Source organism: Crinia signifera, chromosome 11 (genome assembly GCF_055691185.1).
Source record: "Crinia signifera chromosome 11, ASM5569118v1, whole genome shotgun sequence".
NCBI classification, from domain to species: domain Eukaryota; kingdom Metazoa; phylum Chordata; class Amphibia; order Anura; family Myobatrachidae; genus Crinia; species Crinia signifera.
Window position 1 is genome coordinate 58786245 of NC_139227.1, and position 19173 is coordinate 58805417.

General features: G+C 45.1%; 1 protein-coding gene across 7 annotated transcripts in view; it reads right to left on the reverse strand.

Annotated features, from left to right (window-relative positions):
- The window catches only part of CCDC102A (coiled-coil domain containing 102A), a 102226-nt gene that overhangs the window by 33501 nt on the left and 49552 nt on the right, over positions 1 to 19173 (reverse strand). For all 7 annotated transcript variants that reach the window (XM_083164869.1, XM_083164870.1, XM_083164875.1 and 4 more), the window contains 2 exons: positions 9773 to 9881; positions 2433 to 2549 (listed from right to left, as the gene is read on the reverse strand). In XM_083164869.1, coding sequence (XP_083020995.1) covers positions 2433 to 2549; positions 9773 to 9881 — 226 coding nt within the window. The remainder of the gene's footprint in view (positions 1 to 2432; positions 2550 to 9772; positions 9882 to 19173) is intronic.

Consider the following 19173-nt stretch of genomic DNA (forward strand, 5'->3'; position numbering starts at 1 on the left):
GTGGTCTTGGATAGATGGGCCACCGGGGCATCATCTAAGGGAACCTTTTCCGACAACTTTACATGTTGCTCCGGCATGGGGTAAAAGGTATCCAACCTCTTAGGCATAACAACCTTTTGATCTGGTGTCCTCCACGCCTCCCCCAGGAGGTCCGACATGCTTTTGTTTGTAGGGAAAGTGACCCCAGACTTGCGCTGCCTTTTGAAAACCTGTTCCTGCTGAACAGTGTCAACTTCAGCCAAATTTAAAGCCTGGCGGACAGCCAAAATTAAGTCCTCCACACCAGGGGTAGAGGTATCCACAAACTCCCCTGTTATCCCCAGTCTCCTCAACACATTCACCCTCCTCTTCACCTGAATCAAGATTAAGGAGAGGTGGTTCAGACAAGGGGTGTCTGGTAGCGGTAACTGCAGGTACCCTACGAAACTTGTTTCAATTTTATGCACACCTTGTGCTGTGTGCTGCATAACCTGCAACAAGGCAGGGTCTCCCTGAGAGGGTGGAGGGGAGCTCACAGAGTGCTGTGAGGAAGAAAATAATCTAGGAGAATTGGAAAGGTCTATTAAGGGCCTGTACCAAGCCAGCCATAGATCTGCCCAGGGCAGCCGCCCACGCAGGCTCTGACTGCTCTGCCCACTGGGAACAGCATCACACGCAGGGCACAAATCCCCCTGGTCCATCTGTTCAGTGGTTAATTTGACCCTGCAAAACCTGCAGTCAATTAACATGGCAAGAGCCCCCTCCTTCACACCAGCAGAAATACACCTTTCTGTCATTATAAAAAAAAATCACAGGTCAAAAATGTCAGGCGCTATACAGAATAATGTACCCAGTGTACTTCTCTGTTAGCTTCTCTGTGACCCAGCTGTCACAGGAAAGGCACTGCTCAGAGGGATCTCTCACCGTAGTCTGCAGTATAAACTCCTTTCAGCTCCGAAGATATGGAGGAAAAGAACGCCAAACCACAGCCAGGAAGAGATCCAGGGCAAAATGTAATAGGGGACGATTTTTTTCGCATGTCCCAAAATTGCACCAAATTGCACTTTTCAAAATATTTTGAAATGATATGCGAATTCGCAGCAAAAAGTGCAATATGGTGCGATTTTTAGTCATGAAAAGGTGTGAATTTGAGAACGTGTGTTTTTTTTCTTTTTTTTTATTAAATGAAAAAAAAATGGCAGGGAGGTCCACCCTTCTGAGCATAACCAGCCCCGGGCTGGTTATGCCCAGCATGCGGGGCATTAATGGGCACATTGGGATTTGTAGTCCACCTATAAAAAGAATGTTAAAATAAAACACACACACAAAAGTACAACTTTATTACACACACACACACACCTCACTTTTACAACAATATACTTATCGCACCAGGGTCCAGCGCTGCCTCCCTCCTCCACAGCCAGCTCGGCTTCCGCTGGCGCTGCTAACAGCTTCTATAGCGATGTCCCAGCGCTAGAGGCTGTTAGCGTGGTTGGCCCGATTCGTCTCCATGGAGACGCTTTCAGCCAATCAGGGCTGAGCTAACAACTCTAGCAGCCTCTATAGCGCTGGGAGGAAGCCGGCTCACCCCGCACAATACCGGTAACAGACTGGCACCTCAGCCCAGAGCCCCAAATATACCAGTAATAGACAGGCGCCTCAGCCTAGAGACCAAAAAGTACTAGTTACAGGTATTACCTCAGCCCAGAGCCCCAATAATACCTTTAACAGGCGGGTGCCTCAGCTTGAAAGCCCAATAATACAGTTAACAAGAGGGTGCCTCAGCCCGAAACCCTGATATTACCTGTAAAAGCCTGGCACTGAAGCCCCGGAGCCACAATAATACCAGTAACAGATGGGAGCCTCAGCCTAGAGCCCCAATAATATTAGTTACAGGTATTACCTCAGCCCACAGCCCCAATAATACTGGTTACAGGTATTACCTCAGCCTGGAGCACCAATAATACCGGTAACAGGCGGGTGCCTCAGCCCGAAACCCAAATAATACCGGTATCAAGCTGGCGCCTCAGCCCAAAGCCCCAATAATACCATTAACAGACGGGAGCCTCAGCCCAAAGCCCCAATAATACCATTAACAGACAGGAGCCTCAGCCTAAAGCCCCAATAATACCATTAACAGACGGGAGCCTCAGCCCAAAGCCCCAATAATACTGGTTACAGGTATTACCTCAGCCCGGAGCACTAATAATACTATTAACAGGTAATACCAATAATATTGGTTACAGGTATTACCTCAGCATGGAGCACCAATAATGCTGGTTACAAGTATTACCTCAGCCTAGAGCCCCAATAATACTGGTTACAGGCATTACATCAGCCTGGAGCACCAATAATACTGGTTACAGGTATTACCTCAGCCTACAGCCCCAATAATACTGGTTACAGGTATTACCTCAGCCCGGAGCCCCAATAATACTGGTTACAGGTATTACCTCAGCCCGGAGCTCTGCTAATTTCTTATCCATATTGGAACGAACCCCTAGTTCATCTTGTAGATCTTCAGATATCCGGCCCAGCTCGTCTTGGTGGCGCTCTCTGAGAAGGGTGAGCTACAGAAAGATTGTCATACAGTTAGTATCAGCGACTTCTCAGTGCTACCTTTGTTTAGGGCACTCCTATAGTTGCAGGATACAAAGGCAGCCATTTTGGAGGCAAGATGTGTATTGCTCAAATAGTCGCAAACTAAAACTTTCCTTTGCAAGAGAGGTAGAACATAGAGATGGTATAGGGTCCCTGGGTCTACCATGTCTAGGCCAACAGTAACTAGGTCATCACCTGGAAATGGTCTACATAACATACGTCAGCATTGAAAGATCGACACAAGCTTAAGGTTGACATGGCCATGGTCGACACAAGTTTTTCACTTTTTTTGGTATAGACCGACTTGGTTCATACTGTACTATCCAAGTGGGCATACAGTGAGAATATAACAGTGTGCCGAGGGCAGCGAACCATGCGGGGGGACACAGGACACTTATAGTGTCCATGTTAACATATGTTGACAGACACCAAAAACCATTAAAAACTTGTGTCGACCTTGTGGGTGTCAACCATGTTGACCTTAAGCTCGTGTCAAACTTTTTGCAATGTCATCCTATGGTATGTCGACCATTTTCAGGTATTAACCCTTAGTGGTCGACCTAGTGATTGTCTACCTATTATACCACAATCCATACAGATAATCACAGCAGTACAGCTTTTCCTGATTGCACAGATCATACATATAGAGCACAGAGGCTGCTTCCTCCCTGTGTGGTGCCAGCATGTCTGCCACGGGGTACTTCCAGGACCCAGCCTACTATCTCTAGCCTGAATCCAAGCTCCAAGATGGGCAGTCAGGATACCCTGGCAGGGTTTTCTGGGCACTGACTGCAGGTCCATTGGGGCACACTGAAGGCATTGTGCTGGCTGTGTTGTCCATGCTACATTGCAGGAAGAGGCTACAATAGAGGGTACTCCGTTTACCAGAGAGGGGGCACAAAGAGCTCTGGATTCCCCCCAGACCACCATGAATAAATAGTAAGAGCAGTTTACCTTCATATACATGTAACATACATACCCACACATACTTGGTATGCATGGTCTTTTTGTTGCACTGAGTGACATACTTTACTGTAAGCATGGTCTCTATGTTGCACTGAGCGACATACTTTATGGTAAGCATGATCTCTATGTTGCACTGAGTGACATACGGTAAGCATGGTCTCTGTTGCACTGAGTGACATACTTTACGGTAAGCATGGCCGGGAGACTCTGCCCGGGTACCGGAGCTCAGTCACACCTGCTCATTTGGCAGGCCAATCAATCAAATACAATGGATGACCATCGATATATAAAAATATCGCTGGTCATCCATTGCGCAGTTAAGCACTATCGATGGCCAGTTGCAGAATTGTTGCAGAATTGTTGCAGAATTGCCATCGATGGCACTGGCAACGATGGCCATCCCTACTGTCCATGGGGGACAATGTTACATGTGCATGCCCCAGGCACTTACCAGACAGAATTACCACTGTACAGGAAGGGCGTGTTTAAGATGCTGAGAAATAAACATCATTGACTACACACAAAGTCCCAATCTCCGCCTGTCCTGGTACAAGCCCAGGGTCTCCAAGCTCCGGCCTCTGCCAGCTGCCACTGCAGAGGCCTGGTCTATGGTCAGTGACCAGTGGGGCAAACCAGCCAACACTAACCAGGTGTGCAAGCAGCATGTTGACACATACACAGCAGGTGGCTGTGGTTTCTAGGTACCACTTAGGAGGAATCTGATGGTGGCAGCATCTTACCCATAATGTAACATCCCCACGTAATGATCATTTCCCACTAAAAATAGACAAAAAGGAGTTGATTCTCTTCTGCGCACAACAACCTGTCAGCTGCTAAATTAACAATGTTGAGGTGTCATACCATGCACCCAAAGATAGCAGATGTGACCGGACGCCTGCCCTTGCACTCTGGCTACGCCCTTCGGGTCCACAGATAGCGGTTCCTGGTCTCATGGGACCTGGCCAATAGGGAATCCCTGTTGCCATCAGTAAACGCCTGTTACTGACTCCGCCCACTGCTAACGCTGCTGACACCACCAGACTCCTCCTACGTGGTGCCTGGAACCACGGATACCTCCTCAGACCCAAACGCTGGCACCTGAGTACTACCTGCTGGGGTGTATGCGTCGACACGCTGCTGACACACTCCCCGACTGGCGTCAGTGGCTTCCCCACTGGTCACGGACCAGGCCTCTGCTTCGGTAGCTGGCAGAGCGGAACTTGGAGGACGCTGGATACTTGTACCCAGAACAGCCGGAGAACTGAATTATTGCAGTAATTTTGTTGGTCGCAAGATGAAAGTAGTCAACTTGGGCAATAGATGGCTTATTTGCTTAAAATAGAAGCTCTTAAAAGAGCCCTCTCCTAGATCCCTAGTAGGCACAGCATACAGATAATGTTACAGCATTCAGATCAGGTAGATGTACAATTTTACACAGGCAGCATCCTTCATTTTATGCTACTCCAATACACATTACCACAGGGATTAAGCACACCCTGTGGTCTTCAACCAATCAGCTTAAGTGCATGAGATGTGCATGTGCTGGGCACATGCACATTCAGCATTGACCCTTATGGACAGAGGGGAGTGCTTACTACGCTGAGCCACAACCCACCTCGGGTGCCAGGTATCACCCAGGTGCCGGTCTGTCTGGCTAGGGGGAAGGTTTACCTCCAAAACATACTTCCAGGAGCCTGCCAGGGGACCAGCTGAACACCTCTTGCCCCGACGTGAGCTCCAGAGATTTGCAGCCTATCCTGCCCCAGCAAAACCCACCACAGAAAGCTAGAAGGTCCCTCCCCCCCCCCCTCCGGCGCTAGTATGCCGGAGCTTCCCTGCTGCCGCTCTCACCCCTCTCAGCCGCCTGTCACATTGAGCAGTGATGTTGGCGGAAGGCTGGGGGATGTTCGCGGCTCGGAAGGACTCGGGTGCCTGAGGCGAGCGCTCCCGAGTCCCCCTGAGCTGCTCCGATACCCGAGCCTGCCGCCGACGGCATGAGTGACGGGATGGCTGGCAGGACAGGGGACCTCCGGCGCACCGATCGTCGGAGGAAAGGTGACGGGGGGAGGGACACGACTGGGGGATTTGTGTGTGTGTGTGTGTGTGGGGGTGCTCCAGAGGTGCTGCACACCTATTCTATATTAGTTACATAGTTACATAGTAGGTAAGGCTGAATAAAGACTTGCGTCCATCTAGTTCAACCTGGTATAGATATCCATTGCTGATCTGGTAGGTTCTGATATTTTACAGACAGATTATATTTCTTATTTGTACCCATGGATGTTTTTCTCCAGTAAATGTTTGTCCAACTTTGCCTTGAACGCATTTAATGAGCCAGCCGTTACCACCTCTCTGGGAAGAGAGTTCCAGAGTTTGACTGTTCTGACCGTAAAGAAATTCTTTCTACTAGCTGAATTAAATCTTTTTTCATCTAATCTATACTCATGCCCTCGTGTCCTAGATTCCTTTCTAGTAGAAAAGAGGGTGTGTGACAGTTCCTTATATTGGCCCTTGATATACTTGTACATGTTGAGCATGTCCCCCCTTAAACGTCTCTTTTCCAATGTAAATAGTCCCAAATTGCTTAATCTCTCCCCGTAGCTTAAATTCTCCATTCCCCTTATAAGCTTTGTTGCTCGCCTTTGGACTTTTTCTAATTCTATGATGTCCTTTTTATAGTGTGGGGCCCAGAACTGCACTCCGTACTCGAGGTGAGGTCTCACCAATGCTTTATACAGTGGCATAATTACCCTTGAGTCCCTAGTTTCCATTCCCCTCTTAATACATGCCAGAATTTTGTTGGCCTTTTTTGTAGCTACATTACAATGGGCACTACATCCCAGTTTGCTGTCTATTTGGACTCTTAGGTCCTTTTCAAGTATGGAATTACCAAGTTCCTCTCCGCTAAGGTTGTAACTTGCACACTGGTTGTGTTTCCCAAGGTGCATAACCTTACATTTATCTACATTGAACATCATCTTCCATTTTTTTGCCCACTCATCTAGAATTGCAAGATCATTTTGAAGCATGGTGATGTCTTCTGATGATTTGATGACTTTGCTAAGTTTTGTATCGTCCGCAAAGATGGATACATTGCTGAGTAACCCTATCCCAATATCGTTAATAAAAATGTTAAACAAAATGGGCCCCAAAACCGAACCCTGGGGCACTCCACTTAGTACCGGTATCGTATCTGATACGGCACCATTCACAACCACTCTTTGTTCTCTATTACATAGCCAATTCCCTACCCATCTGCAGATATTTTCACCCAATCCTAGGTTCTCCATTTTATTAATCAATCTCTTGTGTGGGACAGTATCAAATGCTTTAGCGAAATCTAGGAAAATCACATCTACAGCATTTCCATTATCAAGGTTTTTGCTAACCTCTTCATAGAACCCTAGTAGATTAGTTTGGCATGAACGATTTTTCACGAACCCATGTTGGTTAGTACTAAGTAGACGGTGATGGTCTAAATATTCCTGGATACCATCTCTTAAAAATCCTTCAAATAGTTTACCCACAATTGATGTTAAACTAACGGGTCTGTAATTAGCGGGATCTTCCGTTTTTCCTTTTTTGAATATTGGCACTACCTCTGCTATTCTCCAATCTTTTGGTACTATACCTGACGATAGTGACTTGCTAAAGATATATTGTAGGGGGGTAGCTAGTTCATCCCTTAATTCCATTAATACCCTCGGATGAATCCCATCTGGCCCTGGTGATTTAATTGTTTTGAGTTTGCTTAGCCTCAGTGTTATTTCCTTCGGCGTGAAATCCACAATGAGATCTGGCTTATTTGTCCCGTTTGTGGTAAATGTTCGTTCCACAGTCTGCTCTCCCTTAGTAAATACTGATGAGAAGAACTCATTTAACAATTTTGCTTTTCCCTTGTCCTCAGTAACACTTTTTCCACTAGTATATAACACTTTTTCCACTAGTATACTATACCAGGTTGAACTAGATGGACGCAAGTCTTTTTTCAGCCTTACCTACTATGTAACTATGTAACTATGTAGTATCAGTTAGTGGGCCTATGTTTTCCTTAATTAAACGTTTACTATTTATGTATTTAAAAAACTTCTTTGGGTTGGTTTTGCTTTCAGTGGCTATGCACTCTTCATATAATATTTTAGCTGCTTTGATTACCCCTTTACAAGTTTTGTTTGATTCTTTGTATTTTGCGAACGCCTCCTCATTCAAGTTATTTTTATAGAATTTAAAGGCTCTGGTTCTATTGTTAATAGCTGACCTTACTTTTTTGTCCAACCATGGTGGCTTTTCTTTTGTTGAATTTACCCTTAGTTACTTTAGGAATGAATTCAATAGTTAGTGAATCAAGCACCTTTTTTAGAGTATCCCACATTTCCTCTACATTTTTTACCTCCATAACTGTTTCCCACCCAATTCCTGTTAGGGCTTCCCTGAATAATTCAAAGTTCGCTTTTCTGAATTTTAGTATTTTTGCAGATCCTTTTTGATGTAATTGTCTAAAGTTGATTTCCAGTGAAACCATATTGTGATCACTGTTCCCTAATTGTTCAATTACTTTTGTGTTTGAAACTAAGTCTGGGTTATTTGTTAATACTAAGTCCAAGAGTGCCTCATCACGAGTTGGAGTTTCTACCATTTGTGTAATAAACTGGTCTTTAAGTAAGCTTGAGAACCCATTGCTTCTTGCTGATTTACCGGTTTCGTTTTCCCAATCAATGTCGGGTAAATTAAAATCCCCCATAATTAATACCGGACCCTGATTTGATGCTTGTTTGATTTGGTTTAAAAGAAGAGACTCTTCCCTTTCGTTTATATTTGGTGGTCTATAGCATACCCCTATTATAATTTTGTTTTTTTATTATTGTCGGTTATCTCTGCCCACACTGTCTCCGAGTTGTCTTCTTCCAGGTCTGTGCTCATATTTTTCTCACATGATGTTAAGTTATTATTTACATATAGGCACACACCCCCACCCCTTCTATTTTCCCTGTCTTTCCTGTAGTGGTATGCCCGGAAATTTTCCGGGACAGCCCGCTGCGGCAACGCAGCTGAGCCCGGAAAATTTCCGGGCATACCACTCAAGGGGTTAAAATACATTTAAAGCACACGTGTTACTCTGTACACACTGAGCATGTGCACTGCACAGGCTCTACAAACAAACAACATATTTTAAATACATTTACAATGTTATACATTGTTTTAAGTCTGTTCACAGCACAGGCTTCATTAAACTGCAGCACTGCAGCATGGTACATGTAGTCTCAGCTCAGTGCCTGCACATATCATTTACAATATGTGCTTTTTACTTTGTTCTGGTGCCCCAGCACTGGGCTCCTTGAGCCCAGGAAAGCCATCCTGGCTGCAGGTGATCCTCCACACTGGGCTGGCTGGGGGCTCTCTCCCCAGCGCCCGGAGGCAGCGTGGCACCACTGCCATCTCCTGCCCCTGGCATTCCAGGGGTTATCTCTGCCACTTCGCTGCAGCCACCGAATACATTTTTTAATTTGGCACCAAGCGCCCATTGTCCAGGATGGCACCGCAGCACGGAGAGTTAACCCCTTCAGTGCCGTGGTGGCCATTAACCACGTGTGCTGGGCTCTCCGGCCACAGCAGAGTAATAAAGCGCTAGCAGGGTTCCCAAAGAAGTTAGTAGCACCAAGGTGGATGTATTAACAAAAAATGTCACCAATGATATTCACTCCACCCTTTTATAAGCGTTTCCCATCCGATTTCTGTGGCTCAAAGTATGCGCAATTTCCTTATCACTCCTCCATAGCCTCATTAATGGATATAAAAGGTAAACATAGAGATTACATAGTGCATAACTTTAAACACACATAGAATTTAATAGGGATGTACACTTACAATAAAATAATATAATAAAATAATGCGGTTATTCATTATTTTATTGTAAGTGTACATCCCTATTAAATTCTGTGTGTTTAAAGTTATTTCCCACTAAAGCCATTACAGGATACCTCCTCCCTGTCACACTATGTGTACACGTTATGTACCATGATATATTATACATCATCCAGATCGCCTCTAGCCTTAGTACATAATAATGAGGGCGCCATTGTCTGTAGAACACACTATTTTCCACATACAAATAGGAAAATGCTCCAGAGTGACCGCCTTATACTGGCATTTCCACGGCTATAGGCAGGAGATCGCCCCCTGGTGACAGGATTACTCTTGCATATTACAGCCGTATACATTTATTTACCTGCGTGACCACTTCCTGACGAGACTTGTTCAACTCCTCGCACTTCATCCTCCATTTACTGACGTCAGCCTCCATCTTCTCAATGGTCTTACTCAGCAACATCTTATCACTAGCACAGGAAACAAATAAGAAAAGGGGTGAGAGGAGATTGTCCGGTATTCGGTGATAGGGAGACTACAGGAAAGGGGTGAGAGAGGAGTGGCCCGATATCCGGTGATAGGGCGAATATAGGAACTGGGTGAGGCAAGAGAAGTGTCCTATTTGGGGATAAGGCGACTACAGGAACGGGGTGTGAGAGAGGAGTGGCCCTTTATCCGGGGATAGGGCAACTACAGGAAAAGGGTGAGAAAGGAGAGTGTCCCGGTATCCTGGGATAGAGTAACTACAGGAATGGGTTGAGAGTAGAGTGGTCCAATACCCGGAGATGGGTCAACTACAGGAACAGGGTGACAGAGGAGTGTCCCAATATTGTGCAAAAGGGCGACTACAGGAACGGGATGAGAGAGGAAAGTGTTCCGATATCTGGGGATAGGGCGACTACAGGAACAGGGCAAGACAGAGGAGAGTGTCCCAATGTGCCGGGTTAGGGTGACTACAGGAACAGGGGGTGAGAGGAGTTTCCCAATATCTGGGTATAGGGCGACTACAGGAACAGGGTGAGAAAGGAGAGTGGCCCGATGTCCCAGAGGAGGGCAACTATAGGAACAGGGGACAGAGAGGAGTGTCTCAATGTCCTGGGATTGGGCGACTTCAGGAATGGGGTTTGAGAGAGGAGTGGCCTGATATCCAAGGATAGGGTGACTAAATAAACAAGGTGAAGGAAGAGGAGCGTGTGCCGGTATCCCAGGATTGAGTAACTACAGGAACAGGGTGAGAGAGGAGAGTATCCCAGTATCATAAGAAAGGCAACTACAGGAATGGAGTGAGAGAGGAGAGGTGGCCTGATGTCCCATGAATGGGGTGAGAAAGGAGTGTCCCGGTATCTGGGGATAGGGTGACTACAGGAATGGGGTGTGAGAGAGGAGTGGCCCAATATCCGGGGATAGGCCAACGACAGGAACAGGGGTGAGAGAGGATCGGAATAAGGTGACTACAGGGACAGGGTGAAAGGAGAGTTGCAGATATCCAGGATAGGGCGACTACAGGACCAGGGGGAGAGAGATGACAGTGCCCTGATATCTCAGGATAGGGCGACTACAGGAACTGGGTGTGAGAGAAGAGTGGTTTGATGTCCCAGGATTCTGGAGACTACATGAACCAGGTGAAGCATCGCGCCCTCTCGAAGTACAGACTGTTTTGATAGACCCTCTGAAACAGTCATTTTTGTCACTTGGGCCCCTAGAGTTAGAGGAGGAGTCTGTAAGACAGTGTTGTGTGAGGACTATGTTAGGGAAGCTTCCGGGTCCCGATGGGATTCAGGGGAAAGGAATGTGCAGCCCAGCCAGCTGGTATTTTTACTTTTATTTTTAATCTGTCCCTTAACACATGCAGTGCCCAAATGTTTTAAATCAATTATTGAACGATTATCGCCCAAACGCTTTAACATCCCTTTCTATGAAGGCATTTGAAAGATTGGTATTAGAGTATGTAAAGAAACACATCCCATGTGGTTTGGACCCCTATCAGTTTGCCTATAAGGCAAACAGATCTACAGACGATGCAGCGCTCATTTTAATACACCGCGTTCTTGCTAATCTGGATTCAAAGTGTTCCTTTGCTCAAATTTTATATGTATCATATGTAGATTATAGTTCGGCCTTTACCACGGTAATTCCAACTTCATTAGTGAGTATACTTTCTAACTTAGGGCCGGGTGAGTGTATCTGTACATGGATTTTACATTTTCTGTCAGCAGGTCATCAGCATAAAAGATCAAGTACCTAATGCAGGGGTGGGTAACTATTTTGGCTGGGGGGGTCGCTCTTAACAGTTACAGCAAATATTTAAGGGCCGCACACACACATGCAAAGTGGGGCCTCTGCCTGCACACATATATATATATATATATATATACATATATATATATACACATACACACACACACACATATACATACACTCCCAGTGGTCTGACTCCTCTACTCATGAGGAAGGCCACTGCCTCGACCTTGTTTTCACCAGGCTGTGCTCAGTCTCTGATTTTACTAACACTCCCTTCCCTCTCTCTGATCACAATCTCATTACCCTCTCACTCTCCTCCATTACCCCAAGCTCACTGACACTGAAATCATGCAAGCCTACTCAGACCCGCAGAAATACTAGTGCTATTAATTTTCCACAACTTACCACCTCCCTGCAACAACAGGTCTAACTAATTTCTACATTTACCTCTCCTGACTCTGCTGTTTCCCACCTCTACCAGACTCTTGAAACAGCCCTTGATGACGTGGCTCCAGCTACCCATTACACCCCACTTAGGCTTAGATGCCAACTGTGGCACATCAAGACAACAAGACAACTACGAAATCAGTCACGTAAAAGTAGAACGCCAATGGCGCAAATATCGTAGTATGACTGATTTCCTCGCATATAAAACTAGCTACTGCAATGCTTTGGACGCTGCCAAACAAACATACTACCAATCTCTCATCTCTTCTCATGCCACCAACCCTAAGAGACTTTTTAACACATTTAAGTCTCTTCTGTACCTTCCCCCTCCTCCCCCACCAGCTACCATCAGTGCACAAGAACTTGCCTCCTACTTTAAGGACAAAATTGCTAACATCCGAGATGAAATGGTATGCTCTTCCACAACCTCTAACCCTCTTTCTTTCTCACCTGAACCCTCTGGCACTTTCTCTTCATTTGAGCCCACAAACAAAAAGGAAGTATCCGCACTCTTCTTATCCTCTTACTCTACTACCTATCCTCTCGATCCTATACCTGCGCAAGTCATTAAAAATCTATCTCCTGTGATTATTCCAACCTTAACTAAAATCTGCAATCTCTCTCTTACTACTGGTACTTTTCTTCTCTGCTCAAACATGCAGTGATAACTCCTATTCTAAAAAAACATAATTCTGACCCTAACTCTCTCCCTAACTATCGTCCTATATCTCAGCTCCCATGCCTCTCCAAGCTACTGGAGAGACTTGTCTACTCTCACCTCACAAACTTTCTTAACTTTAACACCCTATTAGACCCACTTCAGTCAGGCTTTCGCTCTCAACACTCCACTGAGACAGCACTGACTAAAGTGGTGAATGATTTGGTAACGGCTAAGTCTAAAGGCCATTACTCACTACTTATTCTTCTTGATCTTTCTGCTGCATTTGACACCGTCGATCACACTCTTCTCTTACAAACACTACACTCCCTAGGTCTTAATGATACAGCCCTTTCCTGGTTCACATCTTACCTATCTGATCTCTCTTTGAGTGTTTGCTTCTCTAACTCTACTTCCTCTTCATTACCTCTGTCAGTCGGAGTTCCGCAAGGTTCAGTCTTAGGTCCTCTGCTTTTCTCAATATATACCTCCTCTCTTGGCAAACTAATCAGCTCTTTCGGATTTCAGTATCACTTGTATGCTGATGATACTCAAATCAATCTATCAACCCCAGAGTTGTCACCAGTGGTTTTGGGTCGAGTCTCTGATTGTCTCTCTGCCATCTCATCTTGGATGTCTTGTCGCCAACCCAAACTCAATATTTCCAAAACGGAATTACTTATATTCCCGCCAACTAAGAACAGTTACCATCCTGACATCTCCATCGCTGTTGACAACTCGATAATCCACCCTACCCCACAAGCTCGTTGCTTAGGGGTCATCCTCGACACTGAACTGTCCTTTCTTCCCCACATTCAATCTGTCTTCAAATCAGGTTACATGCATCTAAAAAACATATCCAAAATAAGACCCTATCTCACACAAGACACTACCAAATCTCTTATCCATGCACTCAATATATCCAGCATTGATTATTGCAATAGTCTCCTAACTGGTCTTCCCAAGAACAGACTCTCACCACTGCAATCAATTTTAAATGCTGCTGCTAGGCTGATCTTCCTTGCAAGATGCTCATCGTCTGCTGATCCGCTCTGCCAGTCCCTCCATTGGTTGCCTGTATATTACCGTATTCAATATAAAACACTTCTATTTGCATATAAAGCTATTAACCATACTGCACCAGCATATATCTCTGCACTTATCACAAAATATCTCCCATCTCGACCACTACGCTCTACACAAGATCTGCGTCTCTCTTCTGCACGGATCACCAGCTCCCATTCACTATTACAGGACTTTCATCGGGCTGCTCCCATCCTATGGAATGCCCTTCCACACACATTAAGACTCATCCACCAGTTTCCAAACTTTCAAGCGTTCCCTGAAAACTCACCTCTTCAGGCAAGCCTATCATATTTAAGTTCTACATGCATAACCCTCCGAGGCACTTATGTATTATATAGCTTCCCTTCTGGACTTGTAACTGCTATGCTATTACTGGTGCCTGTCCTTGTGTTCCCCCCCTATATCCCTATAGATTGTAAGCTTGCAGCAGGGCCCTCCTACCTCCAAGTCTGTCTGTTGTTGCCCAGTTTTTCTTATCACTGTCTACTATTGTAAAGCGCAACGGAATCTAATATAAGAAACTGTAAATAAATAAATGATATATATATATATATATATATATATTGTAAGATGGCGCCCTTTTGTTGACCTTAGTAATTAGATCAACATAGCCTTGTAGTGAATTATAAGACCAGCAAAATAAAGTCCAAAAATCATATACATTTATTATAAAAGTCTCTTATTCCACACAACACAGGTGGTTTATCCAGACTGCTAAAAGGTTCAATGGTGTGTTATTAATATTTCAGAGTAGCAAACGAATCTTCCCAATGCATTTCGTCCCTACATGGGACTTCATCAGGGGTTCGCAGATGACAACTACTAGTTCCAACAACTTTCGTTGGGTAGACTGTGTCTACAATGGGACGATTTTGTTTAGGTTCTTGTGAGAAATCAGAGGTACACTGTCACTTTAACACGTATCTTGCAATTGTAGTGTCAACGTAGATGCCTCTTATTTGTTTCAGATTGTTATGCCTTTAAAAGATTTAAGAATTGATTGACAGCTCCATGTTTGTTTGTTTTTTGAAAAGGACCCGTTGAGCCGTTTTATCTAAAATCTGGGTGAATTTTCAAATAGAGTGTTCTGTCAATGCTGGATTAAGAAATGAACAAATGTACTTCGTACAGAGTCTAGGATTATTCAAAATGCAGTTCTTGCCTTTTGGAGATGTGTCCTGTTTGAAAGACTCTACAGGCGCTGGGCGAAAGCGTGTCTAACTTCCTTATCCACCTACTCTCCATGCGGAGCAATAACTTTCTCCTATCACCTCCTCTCTTAAGGGGCGGCAGGTGATCAATAAGTTTTGTATGCAGGCTAGCAACTGTGTGACCGGCTTCCACACAGTGACAGGCCACTGGCTGGTGACTCGTACCCGCTGCGATGGCCGCCCGTATGGTTCTATGATTGGCCATACGTTCGTGTGGTGTCCGTTTTGCCCACATATAGATAGCCACAGGGACAAAAAAAAATAACGTACACCACAAATTTTGTAGGATAAATGATGACATGCTTGATATAAAATTTCTTACCACTGTATGGATGCACCAAATGATTGCCAGTTAGTAACGAGCTACATGTGGTGCATCCAACACAGCGGTAACACCCATTAGGTTTAGAAAGAAAATGCGTGGGCATGGCTTTTTTGGATAATTCAGAAACGTCCAATTTCACTAAGTGATCATGGGGATTCAAACTCCGTGAATAAGCCGGCATCAGCCTGGCACCTGCGAGCGCAGGGATTTCCTTGACAGTGTTGATGATCGGCCAAAACCGCTTTACCCTTTTTCCGATACTATTACTGCGGGTCCTGAATTTGGTAATCCAAGGCACAATGTTTCTATAAGACTTCAGATCAGTATTCCTGTTCTTAGTCAAACAATCGTGCCTGGGAATAGCCAAAACTTTAGCCTTAGCCTGTAATTCTCTAACTGAATACCCCCGTGCAGCAAACCGCATTATCATTATTTCTGAGGCTTCTCCCGTTTCCTCGGGGTTGCTAGTAATACGGCACACCCTTAACATCTGTGAGAACGGTAAGCCACGCCGCAAAGGCAAAGAGTGGCAGCTGCTATGTAAACAGCACTGAATTTCGGTCAGTTTCCTTGACAAACAGACTAGTGCCTATCAGGTCATTGGTGAACTTGATTTTAACGTCAAGGAAATTGACCGTTTCCGTGCTGGCAACATAGGTAAATTTCACCACATGTCCAGAGTCATTTTGGTGATCGAGTATTTCTATTACACCATGCTTAGGCCCCGCCCAGACAAACAAGAAGTCGTCAATAAAACGAACAAAAAGCCGTAAGTTGCCACTCCTACTTAATGGCAAAAATAAGTTGGTCTCTAGTGCCCAAATAAAGCTGTTGGCCTATGATGGGGCCACATTCGACCCCGTCGCACAACCAAGCAGCTTTACATAAAATTGGTCATTAAACAAGAAATAATTTCTTGTTAGGACTAACTTAAGTAAGGAGAAAAAAACAGAATGGAGGAACCCAAAAAGCGTGGGTTGTCAGTGATCAGTTTCTCTACTGCCAACATCCACGCATCATGGGGAATGCAGGTATAGAGGCTGACCACATCAGCACTGACTAGGCATAAATCAAGGCAATACTCACCAAGTTCCTGCAACCTCAGAAGCAGGTCATTGGTATCCTTTAGGTACGAAGGTGTACTCTGTACACAAGGGTTCAACCAGCTGTCAAGGTTGTCAAAGTCGAGTTGCCATCTTGGTTCGGAGAGTTACGCAAACAAAGTATAGGAACCAGGTTTTATAATAAGGCGAAACATGTGCGCAGCCATACCGATACACATAAATTCATATTCCACACTTACATACTAATAAAATATAGATAAATGGTTTTAATCCGCAGCACATAGTTTAAATGGTAAAACACAATCTTTCTTGTACATATTTCACATCTGTGTGTTCTGTCTCTCATGCGCAGCGCTCCGGTTCTGTTTTAAAGTTTGCAACTTGTAACAGCAAAAAGTTATGGAACAATCAGATATTTAATGGTCATTTCACCATGAGGACAGTGTAACTGGAAGATCCAGATGTAACCGGTTTCACAGACAAAGAGACCTAGGTGCTTTCCCCTGCACCAATCCAAAAGAAGCGACATCCGATCTTCTGACCAATGATGACCCTCACTGCCCCACTCTACCTGGACACTATAAGAGTTCAAGCGCATCCTAAACACTCTCTCTGTTCCTCTTCTACTCCCCTGGACTGTATTCTGGACAGAATATAGTGAGCTCAGACAGGGTTTGTGCCAGCGCTATTGATTAGACGGTAACATTTGCATTCCTGTATGTGTATTCTGTAGTGTGGCTGATTGTAATTATAGCTGTTGTTTTCCCCTGTTAGTTTAGAACCTATTTTGTATTGCGTAACGGATTGTATACCTTGTTATTTGTTACTATGGGCGGTATTCAATGAGCCTGATTCGCCAGGTTTTTATGGCGAATTTGTGCTGTTTGGCGAATTTCTGACAAAAACGGTGAATCACCCTATTCATTGACCACATGGCGAATACATTTGAAGGTTTTTTTCGCCATGATTCACCGAGTAGCAATCGCTATCTTTTTATGGTGAAGTGGAATGTGAACTTTTAAAATAAAGTGTTTTGTTTTTTACATTTGGTGTCAAAAAATCAGGAATTTTATTCTGAGGAGGGGCATGCTACTTTTATTCATGTGCTGTAAGCACATGAATATATATTTAATTTTAAAAATAATATTTTTTTTTTTTTACACAGCAGCCAGCAGGGGGCGCCGGAGCCGAGCCGCTCATTACATATTCATATATTCACTGCACAATCATTACGATCGTGTGTAGTGAATATATGCCCCCCTGCTGGCACCCCCGGGGGGGCAGCCTGTGCTGCCTGGCACCCGGGGAGCCCACCTAACCCCCCACAAAGGTCTGGGCTAGGCAGAGAGACTACCATCTCTCTGCCTGGCCCCGTCCTCAGGCTCCCTGCGGCAATCGCCGCAGGAGCTCATATTCGCCAGTCAGGGGCTCGCTGCCCCTGACTCGTTGAATACCGGAGCCCGCCGGCTCCGGAACGTGGCGAATGTGCAGCGAATCCAAAAAAGGATTCGCTGCACCTCGCAGGTATTCACATTGAATACCGCCCTATATGTCTGTTGTCCGTTAGGGACTGGAATATATGATACCGGGACTTTATCCCCTTATTCCGTAATTTATACAGAGTCTTGGCTTTTATTCGCATTTAGCGACAAAGGGTTATAAGGAAATAATCCTTAAATTTGTACTCACATTTGGGTACTAAGTACAGCGAAAAGATACCGCTTCATAGGTATCAGTGTAGCGTGTTTTATACACTGACAAGGTTTGCTACGCTTTGTTCGCAAGTAGCTATGAATAAAAGATTAGTGGTTTACGGACACAGTACGTAAACTGCGCACTTCACTTATTATCTATTGGTTTAATCTTATATGGGAATTGATAATTGAGGGCTGCGTCCGGCCGTTACATTCTTTAAGGCACTGTACCATGTGCGCAGGACTTAAGCTTACCAGCAAAAGGGTGGAATGACGTCAATTAACCCATGCTGGTTTTAGGCCTATACAGTAACGTGAAGCATCTGCAGTGTATTACGTAAGGAACGCACAAACGTGCTTACGTTGGGCTTTTGTATGTAATTTACGGAACAAGTACGGGATTAATTTTGCATTCACAATATATATTGCTTCTGCGAAATGCGGTCACAAACTTGCAAATACACTGTAGAACACGTGTGGCCGATCAATCAGCGGCTAGTGAACAGGATTAAGTAACAAAGACAGGTACATAAGTGGCTGTTCGCGGGCACTGCACACGCAGCACACATAGTAACCCAGCGGTGGCTAGTATTAATTACAAGAGAGGTATTGGAACAATGGGAAATAGTGGCTCACACAGGGCGGTTGTGCTATGTAAGGAAGAACTAAGCCGACCCAAGGGATTCAGTATGAAATCCCGGCGTTCAAAATCCCGACGCCGGAATCCCGACAAGGGGGGGATGTGGATCGCCCCCCCCCCCCCTTGCGGGTTCGCTGCGCTCGCCACGCAGCGGGCCCGGTGCCTCGCTACGCTCGGGACACTAATTTATTCTCCCTCCAGGGGTGTCGTGGACACCAACGGAAGGAGAAAAAGTGTTGGGATTTCGGTGTTCGGGATTCCGGCGTCGGGATTCTGAACGCCGGGATCCCGACCACCGGGATTTTAACTGCATCCCGACCCAAGGGGTTCATAATGAAAATTAAATATGGAGAGTTTGCAGTATCTCATATCCAGAAATGGATTAAAATGACAAAG